Below are 16,604 nucleotides of genomic sequence, written 5' to 3'. Positions count from 1 at the left end.
CATAACATTCTTCTTCACTTTTTGAGCTGCTCAATTTGGTGTCAAACTCAGGATCACTACAACTATCCTTTTTTGAAAGCACTATCTAAACAACTATACAAGAGAGAGGCAGGGAGCACATGTTTTGTTGTCAAGTATCCAAAGCTACACACAGTAACGATGATGCCTAGAGGCAAGCACTGCAAACATAACACAATATCCAGGCTATAAATGTAAGGCTGAAACGGATGCAGCGGGGTTTTATTTTTTGAACACCTGTTCCTAAGTTGACCAAGTATACTCAAGATTTTAAATTTCTGTCAAAATAATGAAAACAAGATAATTTGGGGTTTTAAGTTAAGGAGTTAATGGAGGCTTTTGCAGAGTGTTGTACAAACAAGAGACTAATGCACTCTTGTTGTAAATGTGAATGCTTGAAAATTCAAACAATGGAAAATCAAGGATGGAAAAACAACAGTATTGTGGAAAGAATATATTGCTACTAAAGAAAGAGAAGAGATACTGAGTCACAGTAAGGCACAACGAAAAGACTGCTACACACCACAAAGGTGAAATGTATAGCAGTTTTTCATTGTGCCTGTCTGCAACTCTTCGTGTCCCCTGTATGGTGAATAATACACTACCCTTTTTGTGATATTGTTGTTATTGAATGCTGGGAAACTAACAGAGAAATCTTAAGTCACCTCTCATGCTTCAGTAAAAAGGACTATGCATGAAACATACAATAATTTCCAGTGTATCCCACCAGAAAGTTACCACCAGAAAGTTCTTGTTAATTCTTGTGATAGTCGGTGAATGGATTCCAACTTTCCATCCAGGCTCTTGTGGATTAAAACAGAAGACAACAGACATAAAGTCAACATATTAAATTTCACATAACAAAATGTATTCACAGATGAGGACACTACCAGACCAATGCTTGACAATAACACACATACTCAGAAAGGAGAAATACTGAAACTACTGCATGCACGAATAGCACTCCTGAAAGAAAGGATATTGCAGGGGAATGGTTGTCACAACGTAGTGTACACCCTGCTGCAGAATGAAAAATTCATTCTGGAAACACTCCTCTAGGTTGTGCCTACGGCATTTCTCCACAATAGCCTCTCTTACAGGAGTGCTAGTCCCAATAGATATCCAGGATAGTTTCTGTGAAGTTCTAAAAAGAGCATTTATTTAAATGCACAGACAGAATTCAGATATAAAGAAATTAATCTCTTTATATAAACACTTTTGTGTTCTGTTTAATATTAACATAGTTCTCCCCATTTGTGAAATTTATCACAGTGACATACTTCACAGGTGGACAAATCTTACTGAAACAATAAACGTAAAAAAATATTGCAGTTTGCACAAGGCAGTAGAAATTAACAAACAGTAAGTGTGGCTTACCTTCATGAATGGATCCCCCAATAGAATTCCGTATATTAACCATTGTACTGATGACAAAAATGTCATTAATATAATAGGAAATGGAAGAGAACGTGTACTTCTTGATCTTATAACCTTGCGCTGATGTGGAGAAAATAAAAAATTAGAAAATCAAATTAAATCTGAATGATTCGTGTAACATGGGCAGTGATATACCTAAATTTTTGATAGTTGTAATTAATTAATAATTTCTTCATAAATCATAGTTATAATCCGTTATATTATTAGCTGAGAAGAAGTTGCCTAAAGACAATATTCCTCAGACAAAACAAAACAAACTTTCCTACATTAAAGCCAGACTACTCATACAACTGCCAACATCAAGCAGTGTGTGTGTACGTGTGTGTGTGTGTGTGTGTGTGTGTGTGTGTGTGAGAGAGAGAGAGAGAGAGAGAGAGAGAGAGAGAGAGAGAGAGAGACCTCCTTTCATTTCGAGTCCCTGCTACATGGAGATTTTCTCTCGACAGTTTTGTTACTTAAGAATTCAGATTGTATAATTCACTGCTAGTATAATTTTAAGATACTAGAACCTTCTACTCTCTACTTCTCATTCTCATCAGCAGTGGGTGAGTCCTACAGCAGTATGTTACATCATCTTGCAGCAACAAAGCCCATAAATATACAGTGTTGCCACTTCAACAGGTTAGTTAATTCAGAATTTGGTATCAAGTCAGCACTGGAATGCACGTTCAAGTGAATTCAGGAAATTTTCATATGCTCTAAGCATGTACTCATCCAGGAACAGCTTCGTGTTTGGCTTCAAAAAGACTAAATGTAAAGTATCATTAATGCCACATACAATGTGACAATTTCAGATTAATTTAGTAATGATACATTGAACACACATCTGTAAGTATACAGCTTCAAAGATGATTACTTTTAATTACACTCCAATTTGATGGGATGTACGGCACGGACTTCCAGCACACACTGGTTGTTGACATAATTGTTGTTGTTGTTGTTGTGGTCTTCAGTCCTGAGACTGGTTTGATGCAGCTCTCCATGCCACTCTATCCTGTGCAAGCTTTTTCATCTCCCAGTACCTACTGCAACCTACATCCTTCTGAATCTGCTTAGTGTATTCATCTCTTGGTCTCCCTCTACGATTTTTACCCTCCACGCTGCCCTCCAATACTAAATTGGTGATCCCTTGATGCCTCAGAACATGTCCTACCAACCGATCCCTTCTTCTGGTCAAGTTGTGCCACAAACTTCTCTTCTCCCCAATCCTATTCAATACTTCCTCATTAGTTATGTGATCTACCCATCTAATCTTCAGCATTCTTCTGTAGCACCACATTTCGAAAGCTTCTATTCTCTTCTTGTCCAAACTATTTATCGTCCATGTTTCACTTCCATACATGGCTACACTCCATACGAATACTTTCAGAAATGACTTCCTGACACTTAAATCAATACTGGATGTTAACAAATTTCTCTTCTTCAGAAACGCTTTCCTTGCCATTGCCAGCCTACATTTCATATCCTCTCTACTTCGACCATCATCAGTTATTTTGCTCCCCAAATAGCAAAACTCCTTTACTACTTTAAGTGCCTCATTTCCTAATCTAATTCCCTCAGCATCACCCGACTTAATTAGACTACATTCCATTATCCTTGTTTTGCTTTTGTTGATGTTCATCTTATATCCTCCTTTCAAGACACTGTCCATTCCATTCAACTGCTCTTCCAAGTCCTTTGCTGTCTCTGACAGAATCACAATGTCATCGGCGAACCTCAAAGTTTTTATTTCTTCTCCATGAATTTTAATGCCTACCCCGAATTTTCCTTTTGTTTCCTTTACTGCTTGCTCAATATACAGATTGAACAACATCGGGGAGAGGCAACAACCCTGTCTTACTCCCTTCCCAACCACTGCTTCCCTTTCATGTCCCTCGACTCTTATAACTGCCATCTGGTTTCTGTACAAATTGTAAATAGCCTTTCGCTCCCTGTATTTTACCCCTGCCACCTTCAGAATTTGAAAGAGAGTATTCCAGTCAACATTGTCAAAAGCTTTCTCTAAGTCTACAAATGCTAGAAACGTAGGTTTGCCTTTCCTTAATCTTTCTTCTAAGATAAGTCGTAAGGTCAGTATTGCCTCACGTGTTCCAGTGTTTCTACGGAATCCAAACTGATCTTCCCCGAGGTTGGCTTCTACTAGTTTTTCCATTCGTCTATAAAGAATTCGTGTTAGTATTTTGCAGCTGTGACTTATTAAGCTGATAGTTCGGTAATTTTCACATCTGTCAACACCTGCTTTCTTTGGGATTGGAATTATTATATTCTTCTTGAAGTCTGAGGGTATTTCGCCTGTTTCATACATCTTGCTCACCAGATGGTAGAGTTTTGTCAGGACTGGCTCTCCCACGGCCGTCAGTAGTTCCAATGGAATATTGTCTACTCCGGGGGCCTTGTTTCGACTCAGGTCTTTCAGTGCTCTGTCAAACTCTACACGCAGTATCTTATCTCCCATTTCATCTTCATCTACATCCTCTTCCATTTCCATAATATTGTCCTCAAGTACATCGCCCTTGTATAGACCCTCTATATACTCCTTCCACCTTTCTGCTTTCCCTTCTTTGCTTAGAACTGGGTTTCCATCTGAGCTCTTGATATTCATACCAGTCGTTCTCTTATCTCCAAAGGTCTCTTTAATTTTCCTGTAGGCGGTATCTATCTTACCCCTAGTGAGATAGGCCTCTACATCCTTACATTTGTCCTCTAGCCATCCCTGCTTAGCCATTTTGCACTTCCTGTCGATCTCATTTTTGAGACGTTTGTATTCCTTTTTGCCTGTTTCACTTGACATAATTACCAACTGTATAAGTGAAAGTAAGGTGGTTTGGCAAAACAGGACAATTCTGATGCAAGAGTTAAAGCCTCTCCCAACCCACTGCATATACTTTAGTCACTTTTAATCAGTTCTTTTATTCCTTTTACTAAAAGTTAACAAATTTATGAAATGCTGCCTCTTCATAATCTTTATACCAAGAATTTCAACAACAGAAAAACACTGGCACTGTGGGGGAAGTGCAAGACTTGGACTCAAATTCTTAATTCTTACCTACAAGTAATTTAGCAAGGCAGACAATCTGATTATCATCTCACAGCCCAAAACTGGCCATGAAATGAAGAAGAAACCAAAACTGTGTACAACAGCTGTAGTGAAATGTGTTTTCCACAAACAGCAGACATGGTGCTTTGTTTTAGATCTCACAGCTGACCTCTTTTGTGGCTGAATGGTAGCTTTTGGGAATCCATCAGGAGAAAGGGAGGTAGTTTTGATGTTGACTGTGAATTAGTACAGTATTATTTTTGTTAGAAATAGTGTTGTTGGTGGTTTGCAACATAAATCAAAATACTGCAAAACAAGTTATACTGGGGCATGAAACACAGCAGCTGTTGTGTCAAACAACAGACACAAAATACAAATTAAGGTAGTCCTGAATCACTCAGTACAGTATCGTTTCGATGATATAACACAATATGCAATAAATCTGCCACTTGTGGCTGCAGGTGACATAAAATGATATCTCTACTGTGTTACAGGAAAATTAGCAGTAGATACAAACTGAAGCTGAAAAATACATGTTTTAAATAAAAGTAAAGCAACTGCTAGAGGAATACTGAAGTCTACAACATATGACCAAAAAGATGATAAATATCAAGTAATCTCCACGCAAATAATTTAAAATATTGTTTCTCCTGAAATGCAGAAATATCCCTTTCAAAATGTATGCTCATATCAATAAAACATTCAGGACAAGTTAGATAAAAAAGAAGTATACTGTCAAGACAGACTAACCTTAATAATAAGCTAGAAGAGTACAGAGCCAAAACTAAAATCAACACCGTGAAGAAACATTATTAAATTCACATTTAATAGTTGTAGAATGATTATGTGATGACATGTTCATCAAACAGTGCAACACAGTTTATAGAACAAAACTAAAGGAACAAATGTCCCAGTGTAAGTTCAGCTGTATAATAGTTTCACCAAACACAAAACTTTCACACTAATGTGACAGATTGCAAAATACAGGGTGATTATAATTAAAGTTAATTTTTCAAACTGCTGTAGAAATAACACCACTGGCCAGAATGACGTCAAATATTATCAGAGAAGGGGGGAAATGTATGGCAGAAGAAAAATAAATAGCTACAAAATGCAGCAATAGATGGCGCTGTAAGCACCATAATTTAATAGTGGTCGACAAGAAATGACAAATGAATCATACAACAATGTGTAAAGTGTACGTCTGACATTAAAGAAACTGTACTACTCAGTGTGCATGGGTGTACAGGTGTGATACTCTTAGTTACCTAAGCCCACCTACCACGGCAAGGTTATATCACATTGGATGGGAAAAATCGGTTTTTAATTGTCCTGAGGTCAAAAATTGTATAAAAAGCTTCAATCATTGGTTTTTAATTGTCCAGAGGGAAAAAAACCCATAAAAAGCATCAGTCACTACAGTTTTTAATTCAAAAATGGTTCAAATGGCTCTAAGCACTTTGGGACTTAACATCTGAGGTCATCAGTCCCCTAGACACAGAACTACTTAAGCCTAACTAACCTAAGGACATCACACACATCCATGCCCGAAGCAGGATTCGAACCTGCGACCGTAGCAGCAGTGGGGTTCTGGACTGAAGGCCTAGAACCGCTCGGCCACAGCAACTGACTGGTTTTTAATTGTGCTGAGGCTAAAAACCACATAAAAAGGATCAATCAAAATCAAATTGGATTATTAGTTTCCATGTGACTGGCACAAAACGTTCAATATGCTGTCCACTGTTTCCTACAAGTTGAAATCAAGAAACAGCATGTTCCACAATTGATCGAAGTGTTTCCCGGGTCGCATTCAGAATGTGTTGCACAATGGGTGTCTTCTATGCAGCTAAGTCTGCAATTGGAACACTGAACACAACGTCTTTCAGATAGGCCCACAGCCAGAAGTCACACGGATTAAGATCAGGTGATCGGGATGGCCAGGCTATAGGGAAATGGTGGCTGATAATTCTAGCATTTCCGTAATGGCACTTCAGCATGTGCTTATCTGGATTTGCAGAGGTGTGCCATCCTGCATAAAAATGACCCCATCCAACCATCCACGCCATTGGAGAGCTGGAATGACGTGGCTGCGCAAAAGACACTCATAGTGCTTACTGGTTGCGGTACAGGTAACATGACCGGAAGCACCTGTCTCTTAGGAAAAATACCCTTTGATAAATGATGCCGTAAACTCGCACCACACAGCGACCTTTTCAGGATGAAGTGGTACGTTGTATTGCATGTGGACTTTTTGTTGCCCATATTTGATAATTCTGCATATTGACAAATCCTGTTAGATGGAAGTGGGCTTCACCTGTCCACAAAATCTTCCTCGGCCAATCATTGTCCACTTCCATGTGAGCAAGAAATTCTAAAGCAAAGGTCTCTCTTGCTGGCAGGTCAACAGGAGGCAACTCGTGTACATATTTAATTTTGAATGCACGGATGTTTCATAGGATTTTATGCATCGTGCTCATGGGTATGTCCAATGTTCAGGCAATTCTCCGTACTCTACACTTTTACACACCACCATTCGCCTCCTCCTGCATTGATGTGGCCACTGTTTCCACTGATGTTAAATCAATTCGTTTCCTCCTTCTACCAGGTTGCACACCAAAATAACCCGTCTTTTCGAATTTCTGAATCATTTTCTCCAGGCCCACAGCAGTCATCAGACCAATGCCTTTTTTTCAAACCCTTCGGTGTCCAGAACTTCTGCAGAGTGATGTGTACACAGTCATCGTTCTTGTAATACAGCTTTACAAGCAGAGCACGATCCTGCATTGAGACAGTCATGGCGAATGTCGCAGACATGAAAGGAGGAAAAGCTGTGTACCCGGTGTGTTTATACCAACTGCAATGGGTCGTGCACATGACAGGTGTTTTCATTTACGTATTCTGACACATACAGCACCTTCTATTGATCAATTTTCATACTACATTTTTTTTTTCTTCTGCCTTATGTTTTCCCCCTTCTCCAATAATATTCCATTGAAATTTGATGTCATTCTGACCAGTGGTGTTACTTCTACAACATTTTGAAAGTTTAACTTTATAATCACCCTGTATACGGGGTGTTACAAAAAGGTACAGCCAAACTTTCAGGAAACATTCCTCACACTCAAATAAAGAAAAGATGTTATGTGGACATGTGTCCGGAAACACTTAATTTCCATGTTAGAGCTCATTTTAGTTTCGTCAGTATGTACTGTACTTCCTCGATTCACCGCCAGTTGGCCCAATTGAAGGAAGGTAATGTTGACTTTGGCGCTTGTGTTGACATGCAACTTATTGCTCTACAGTACTAGCATCAAACACATCAGTACGTAGCATCAACAGGTTAGTGTTCATCACGAACGTGGTTTTGCAGTCAGTGCAATGTTTACAAATGCGGAGTTGGCAGATGCCCATTTGATGTATAGATTAGCACGGGGCAATAGCCGTGGTGCGGTACGTTTGTTTCGAGACAGATTTCCAGAATGAAGATGTCCCGACAGGAAGACGTTCGAAGCAATTGATCGGCGTCTTAGGGAGCATGGAACATTCCAGCCTATGACTCGCGACTGGGGAAGACCTAGAACGACGAGGACACCTGCAATGGACGAGGCAATTCTTCGTGCAGTTGACGATAACCCTTCTTCGTGCAGTTGACGATAACCCTAATGTCAGCGTCAGAGAAGTTGCTGCTGTACAAGGTAACGTTGACCACGTCACTGTATGGAGAGTGCTATGGGAGAACTAGTTGTTTCCGTACCATGTACAGCATGTGCAGGCACTATCAGCAGCTGATTGGCCTCCACAGGTACACTTCCGCGAATGGTTCATCCAACAATGTGTCAATCCTCATTTCAGTGCAAATGTTCTCTTTAAGGATGAGGCTTCATTCCAACGTGATCAAATTATAAATTTTCACAGTCAACATGTGTAGGCTGACGAGAATCCGCATGCAATTGTGCAATCACGTCATCTACACATATTTTCTGTGAACGTTTGGGCAGGCATTGTTGGTGAAGTCTTGATTGGGCCCCATGTTCTTCCACCTACGCTCAATGGAGCACGTTATCATGATTTCATACGGGATAGTCTACCTGTGCTGCTAGAACATGTGCCTTTACAAGTACAACACAACATGTGGTTCATGCACGATGGAGCTCCTGCACATTTCAGTCGAAGTGTTCGTACGGTTCTCAACAACAGATTCGGTGACCGATGGATTGGTAGAGGCAGACCAATTCCATGGCCTCCACGCTCTCCTGACCTCAACCCTCTTGACTTTCATTTATGGGGGCATTTGAAAGCTCTTGTCTACGCAACCCCGGTACCAAATGTAGAGACTCTTCGTACTCGTATTGTGGACGGCTGTGATACAATACGCCATTGTCCAGGGCTGCATCAGTGCATCAGGGATTCCATGCGACGGAGGGTGGATGAATGTATCCTCGCTAACGGAGGACATTTTGAACATTTCCTGTAACAAAGTGTTTGAAGTCACATTGGTACGTTCTGTTGCTGTGTGTTTCCATTCCATGATTAATGTGATTTGAAGAGAAGTAATAAAATGAGCTCTAACATGGAAAGTTTCCGGACACATGTCCCCATAACATATTTTCTTTCTTTGTGTATGAGGAATGTTCCCTGAAAGTTTGGCCGTACCTTTTTGTAACACCCTGTATACACATTATTAGTAAGTGCATTAAGTAGCAGAATTCTATTGCGCAATGCAGTTTTCAGAACTGTTTAATAATGCCCTTGAAATAATGGAAAGAGCCTGTGATTTTTGTTTTGTGGAATTCACAATGTTCTGTTTTCTGTTATTTGCTCTTGACAGTGCGTCGGATGGGTTCAATTCTAAGTCAAAGTTTTGTGTCTGTTCATCCTCACAAGAGGTGAGTCCCTTTCATCCTAAGTATGAGTGACCTGTCCTTCCTTTTTAACCTTCCCCACATACCCTGAGGAAAGAACTATTACTTCTGAAAGCTAGGATAGTGTTGTGTATTTTTCTCTCTGCCTTTGGCAGTACTACCCAACCACGATGTTATTGCACTTGGACTTTTACCAATAATACATGGTGACATTATAGCAAACAATACAATTGTGACTAAGGACAATGTCAATGCTTTCAGCTCAGCTGTGCATATACTGGTATGTGTGTGTGTCTTGTTTGCGAACGAACTTGTACTATTCAGTGACTCCAAAGTGTAATAATATTGTGTTCAACTAATACCAATATCTCATGTTCTCAAGGTAAGTACTGGTCAGCAGTTCAGTCTCATAATTTTTAAGTAAAGGCTGTATCTTATAAGAAAAAATATTCATCATGTTTTATTTATTTTTTGATAGCATATGGCACCTGTTAAAATGTAAATAATTAGAGAATTCTGAAGTTACTATGAACACAATACAGGATTATCTACAATTTGTGCAGAAACCAGGCTGCAGTTACAACAGTTGAGGCTGTAGTTGAGAAGAGCATGGAACAAGGTTGTAGCCTATCCATCATATTATTCAATCTGTAAATACAGCAGGGAGTAAAAGAAAGGAAGAAAAATTTTAGAAAAAATAAGTTCAGGAAAAACAAATAAAAACTTTACAGTTTGCTAATAATATTGTAATTGTTTCCGAGACAGCAATGGACCTTGAAGTTGTGATATAATTGACTAGTTTATTTTTGCACAATGAGTCCAAAATTAGTAAATACATATTACAAAATTGTCATTCTATGCTGTGGGAACATGCTTAAATGGGCATGACTGTTATTGTGACACTGTTCTGTCATAAAACAGTTTTTGGTAGGAGATGTATAAATTATGCTCCTTTGTAGAAAGTTTTGCTACGTTTCACGCATCCAAGATGTTTGGGTTATTTTGAAGAGATCTGAATAAAGATTATTTTGAATTATAATTTTGTACTTATTCATTCCACATTCATATATTATATTGAAACATATGACCACACCGTCAAAAATCATCAAAATATACACAAAAATTTAATAGTGTTATAAAATCCTAATTTCTGAATTGTAAGTAATTTAAAATATTAGTGAAAAACACAAATATGGAAAAACACAAACTTGACATTCAAAAATCAGTGTTGTAATAAGTTGCTATTTTGTAGAGATTTGTTAGTTACAAAGGCTGTTAAAGAGAATGGATAATGCCTTTGAAAAAGGTGTACGTCAACATGATACTAGGGAAACTGGATCGGGAAATAAGACATGTAAAACACTAGAGTAGTTCTCCTATTTTGGCAGAAAGGCAGCTGACTATGGCAGGAGTAAAGAAGAAATAAAACATCAACTGGCAGTAGCAAGAAAAGCCTTTCTGTAAAAGAGAAAAAATATAAGTTTTATAGAAATTTTTTCTGAAGGTATTTGCCTAGTGTCTGGAAGTGGAACATGGACAATAAACAGTACAAACAAGAAAAGAATAGAAGGAAGCTCTTTGAAATACGGTGCTACAGACAAATGCTGAAGATTAGATAGGAAGATAAGATAACTAATAAAGAGGTACCGAATCAATTTGGGATAAAAAAAGCATTATGGTACAACCGACTAGAAGAAGGGCTAGACTGATACGGCACCTCCTGAGGCACCAAAAGATAGATAATTTGGTAAAAAATGTAGAGAAAGACTGAGATTTGAACACTATAAGCAGTAGGTCGCAGTACTTATACAGAAACAAAGACACTTTTAATTTAATTTGACTTAATTTATCAGGTTCCATAAACAAGCAGAAAAGCTACTTGGTCTTGGAACTAATCACTAAATGATTCACAGAAAAGTAAAGAGAAAATTTAAAAAGCAATAAAGACCACTAAAATTTTAAAAAATAAACTAAAATGACTTTAAACATTGTGTACAGTAAACAATTAGCAACTCGCTAAATTACTGTGATTTATTTCTACACATACTAAAAGTGTTTCCCACAATCATGCCTTTCAAATTAGATTTGAAAATATAGGGTATATCAATCATCTTTAATGTTGTTGATTTGTCAATTCTCAGTTGCTAGTTACATATGTCTGTGTGCAACTGCATTTTTCCAATTTATGTTTTGCCACGAACATTATTTCAAAAAAGCAAAGAAAAATTAATGAGGGCTCCTTGGAGGAACAAAGTAACTTTGAACCACATAGTTCAGCTGTGAGATGGATGTGAAGGACATAAGAAGAAGAAGAAGAAGAAGAAGACAAATGCCAAGTTAAATGGGATCCACAATTTTCCTGTATCCAGAACTGCACTCATACACTAACACTATCTTTTTTCTTCCTATACTGAAAGTGGATCTTGAAACAGCCAGAATTAATGATTTTTATGAAAAAGCTGATTTGTATAAGAGAAAAGACAGGACATTATCACCAGTACAAAGTGCCAAAGTTAACATGCAGCACCTGCTTTGCAGAGGCTTTGGTTAAGTAAAGCTAATTGTAATGTATCTGAATTCCATTTCAGCAGCTGGCATATATTATATTTTTCACATAGTTGCTCGCTATTGCCGACTCAAGTACATATAGTCAGTTAATTCTTAAACAAACAATACTGAAACAGTACATTTCATGCTTACTCGCCCACTGTCAAAATGCTCCATGACAATATGATGCAGAAAGGCACTCAGTCTATGATCTTACACTGAGCCCAGTGCAAGGGATGAATAGCAAATGGATTTGGAAGTCAGTTTACTTTTGAAATATGCCCAGCAGAAAGCTTCTGGTTCATCAACCATGGGTGGGTACATAATCCAATGTGGTTTCTTAGCATTTAAGGATAGCGCATGCTATCTATATAACACCAGCAAACTTTGAAATGTTGCAGAAACCTGTTCTCTGATTTATCCACACAGGATGACGAGCAACACCCCCCCCCCCCCCTTCCCCCGACACCAAAGAAAATGGAGCTCCAGGTTGGAATTATTGTTGAAGTTAATCTTATTACTTTTTATATTAGGCTTGTTTTATGTTTAATGTGACTGTAGTAGAAATGTAGTAAAGAGGCTGTCACAGACACTGCTAAGCCCCTGTCTGCATTAGGTAATGGCAGCTTCTCACAACTAGGTGTCTATAATGATTGCTCTCCAAGTAAAAGAGGCAGCTTATGACTGACAATGTGATATTCAAAAGATTGCTACTGTCAATTTTTTGCACAAGTTTGAGTCTTGGGAAAGCTCAGTTCTATGTGACAAAGAGTTGTATCTTAAATGAGAAAGTAAGAGTCCTTTTTTTAAATTATGTGTTACCACATATTATAAACAATTAATTATGTAAGAGAGTAACAGATATCTGAAGGCAACAATGCAGATCCCAGAAATTTAGTTAATATTTCAATTCAACGAGTGTCTTGAATCATGCATCAGCAACAACATTCACTTTTGCAGATTATTAATATTTAAGTGTTGAAAGTAGAATTACATATACAGTTAAATCATTATTATTGATCATCCACAAAAACAAGACAAAGCCTGCTTCAAGATAAAAATGAGAACTGAGAGATACAGCAGAGTCAAAGTACATAAAATTTTGATAACTGAATTCATATTAAAGTGAACAGTTTTTTTTTAGTGGAGGAGATATGTAATAGCTTATCTAAGCATCAGTTTATTAACTAACATATTTATTTATAGAAGGAAAGTTATTAGGAGCTAAAACAAGGCAAAAATTATAAATAACAACTAAGAGAGATATTACCAGTTGCACAACAACTCGTATACTCACCAAGGTCATCAATGGCGCAGCAAAGAACATGATGGTCACAAATGTACATAAGAGACCCATGTGATATCTCTTTCTGTCTGGATTTGTGTCAAAGTATAAATACAGAAGTGTTAATAGCAACACCACAATGAATACAGAGATGTACTTCAATACCTGTGACTGCAACAGAAATTAATACTGGTTAACAAAAAAATGAAAAACATACACCAATATATATTTTCGAGTAGATATTATCATATATCTCTCGCCATAAATTATTAAGTAGAAACTACAATAAATAAACTGTCATTTGAACTAGAAGCTCATTTATAGTAATTATACATAGCTTTTTCCACCATATTGTTACTCAATATACAGTTAATTTAAATTTCAACACTCTGAGAAAAACAAATACATCAGATATCAACACTTTCAAACAAATTCAACAAGTAGAAGTAAAACAATAGAAATAATTATGATGGTAAATGTATTTATTTGTAACAAACCAACAAAAAATAAAAAGATAATGGTACTGAAAGTAGAACAAAATACAGAAGTATAAATCATTCACTGGGTTTTTTGGGGATAGAGTAGCTAATACGTCCAACATTTATATTTTGTGTATCATCATTAAACTAGTAGATAGGAAAAAGTTAACAGTGATGAGATTACCGGTAGTAACAGAAAAAAAAACAAGCTAACATATGAAAAAATGGAATGGGTTAACCAAATTATGAAACAAAAAAGTGTTGAATACAAAATACGAAAAAAAGTGAAATATCCTTTCAAAAGGGGAAGGTAAGGGGGAAATTCTGCACCTGATGGTGTGCACAAATTATATATCATGGGGGGGTGGGGGGGGGGGGTGAAAGAAGAAGTAGGGAATATGAAGTAACAGACTCACTTCTGACATTCCATGTACATTCCAGTGCATAAAGGGAAGTCTTTTCCACCATACCGGTAGCCACTTGGAAATTCTTGCTTAAAATAATGTCAACTATAAAAACCAAAGTTGGGGGGTAATGCCTGACTTGTAACACCATTACTGGCAACAGTTTCTTTTCAAAGAAAATGTATGGTAACCGTGTTATTATTTCCAATAAGTAACTTTAACTGTAAACAATTTACTTTTATTGGCAACAATTTAATGAAACTGTCACTGGATTTTCCATTGTTTAATCACATGTAACATATTTTGTTGTGAGCAACTCAAGACAGTGTAATATTGGCATTTATTTGGACAAAAAACCATATTTGTTTCAAAATTAAACCTTTTCAACAGTGAGCATGTTATATTTTCTGAAAACCTTTGAATTCGTTGCAGCTGCTGCTGACACATTTCCTTCTTGCAGCCCTGTTGAACACTGCATCATATCAGCATTTTTGTTTCGGCACGTTTTCTTTCTGACGTCACTTGGTCAACAATGTGTATGCTAGTTATTAAATATTATCACCTGTGCACAGTATTCTAAAACATACATACAAATACTGAGCCTGGATTATAATTTTTAGTGTCATTATTGCACTTAATTCTTGTTCATTCATTCACAACATTTTTATCTGAAAATCATACACACACCACTGAGAGATATTGCAGTCACATGACACATTATGCATGAAAAAGACGTTAAATTCATTTCTAGATCCCTTCAACTTGGACGAGGAGGAAGACACATCCATGTCTTGGCCGTCTTATACTGAAGTGTTTGAATTTTTGATGCTTCCTTTCATTGCAAATTTTGCTCCAGTGGGAAAAGAAGACAAAGAAATTGGAGCTAAACAGAAAAATTAAAAAAACGTATAGAAGTAAGTTCTTTGCTTGCTGCTAACATTAGGTATTTAAATAAAAGTGTGATTGATACTGTCATTTTATTTAAATGTGAAATATTCTCAACATTTATAACTACAAACCTGAAAAAGCTAATATATTCAATTCTCACTTTCACTCAGAGCAAATATCCACACTCAAGGCATTTAGCAAAATAAAGTGCAATGCACAAAAAGAAAACAGAGCAGTAGCATTACAGGTTAAACCTCAAAACAAACAACACTTAACTCATGGAGCAGTCCTTCAACTTCACATTATGTAACTCAAAGTATGGTTGATAAAGCAGTAATGAACAATTAATAAAGGAGCCCTTGTTTAAAGACCTTGTATGTCTGGTTCACCAAAGTTTCTACCAGTTGTGTCAAGAAAAATTGCAAAGCAAAATATTAAATGAGGAATCTGAGAGAACGAAAAATCATATTCAAGGTGAACTTAAGAAGTTGGATGTGGTGGCAACTACTACTGATATATGGCATAAAGGCGAAAGATACTCTCATAAATCCCAAATACTTTAAATTACATTGTTTTTTACTTTATTTATTTATTTACTTAGTCTATTTTATAATTTACTGTGGAAATTAATACAGTTCTCAATAGCTTTCCTTGTATTTTCTATTCATTGATTTTTAACTACATTTTGTTATTGTGTTGTAGGAGCTTCACTGGAATAACTGGTCACTGACATGATCTAGTTACATTTAAAAGAAATATGGCAGTGTTGGAGTGAAGACAATCAAAGGGACGCAAACACACAAACTCTGGCCAAGGTAACAAGTAACACATTGCTATAATATCATATTCAAAAGAAAGTGTGTAGCACAACAACAGACAATGGCAAAAACTTTGTTAAGGCTTTTACACTGTACCTGAGGCACATGTTATTGATGAGGAAGAAGACAATAATGAAAATGTTGATGATTATGATTTGGAATTGATAAACATCTTCAGTTTGTTAGAATCAGTAAGTGGAACTAAAATGGTTGAAGAAAATATTCTATTGGCCCCTCATCATCACTGTGCAAGTCATACATTAAATACCATTGTCATGAAAAACTCTGAACGTGCATTTGAAAATATAAAATTCAAAGAAGTTTCACAAAGCATGGCAAAGTGCTCCAAGCTTTGGAACAAACAGAATCAGTCAACACAAGTTGCAGACCTTACCAAAAATACTTGTGGTGTCTGTCTGTTAATGGCTGTAATTCCAAGACGGAAGTCACTGAATAAGGCTGTCCAATAGATAAGCAAATTGATTGGTAGCTGCACAAACTTTTACCTATTGCCAAGAATAACCCCTGAAGAAGTTACTTTCTTGGGAGAATATTGTTAACTGAAGAGTCCACTGGCGCAGGCTCTGAACTTGCCCCAACTTTGAGTGTTTTGAAACAAAAGCTGAATGATTTATCCACTAAGCTGACACGTTGCAGACCTCTGCTTGATGCAGTTCTTTGGGCTTGCAAATGAGGTTTAAACATGCATTTGAAAATAAAGAACTTATCCTGTCTGCAGGCTTCCACCCAAAATTCAAAACCAACTGAATGGATCACCCACATGCCTGTGTATCCAATGATCGTATTCTAGAAGTCATGCTGCAAACAA

General features: G+C 37.1%; 1 protein-coding gene across 1 annotated transcript in view; it reads right to left on the bottom strand.

The window, feature by feature from the left end:
• LOC126474083 (sugar transporter SWEET1-like) overlaps positions 1-16,604 on the bottom strand; it is a 189,562-nt gene that overhangs the window by 11,971 nt on the left and 160,987 nt on the right. Inside the window, exons 4-5 of the mRNA XM_050101492.1 lie at positions 13,199-13,357; positions 1,396-1,515 (exon numbers count right to left, since the gene is read on the bottom strand). Coding sequence (XP_049957449.1) covers positions 1,396-1,515; positions 13,199-13,357 — 279 coding nt within the window. The remainder of the gene's footprint in view (positions 1-1,395; positions 1,516-13,198; positions 13,358-16,604) is intronic.

The sequence above is a fragment of the Schistocerca serialis genome, chromosome 4, assembly GCF_023864345.2.
Source record: "Schistocerca serialis cubense isolate TAMUIC-IGC-003099 chromosome 4, iqSchSeri2.2, whole genome shotgun sequence".
Lineage (NCBI taxonomy): Eukaryota > Metazoa > Arthropoda > Insecta > Orthoptera > Acrididae > Schistocerca > Schistocerca serialis.
This window is presented reverse-complemented; position numbering and strand designations above follow the sequence as displayed.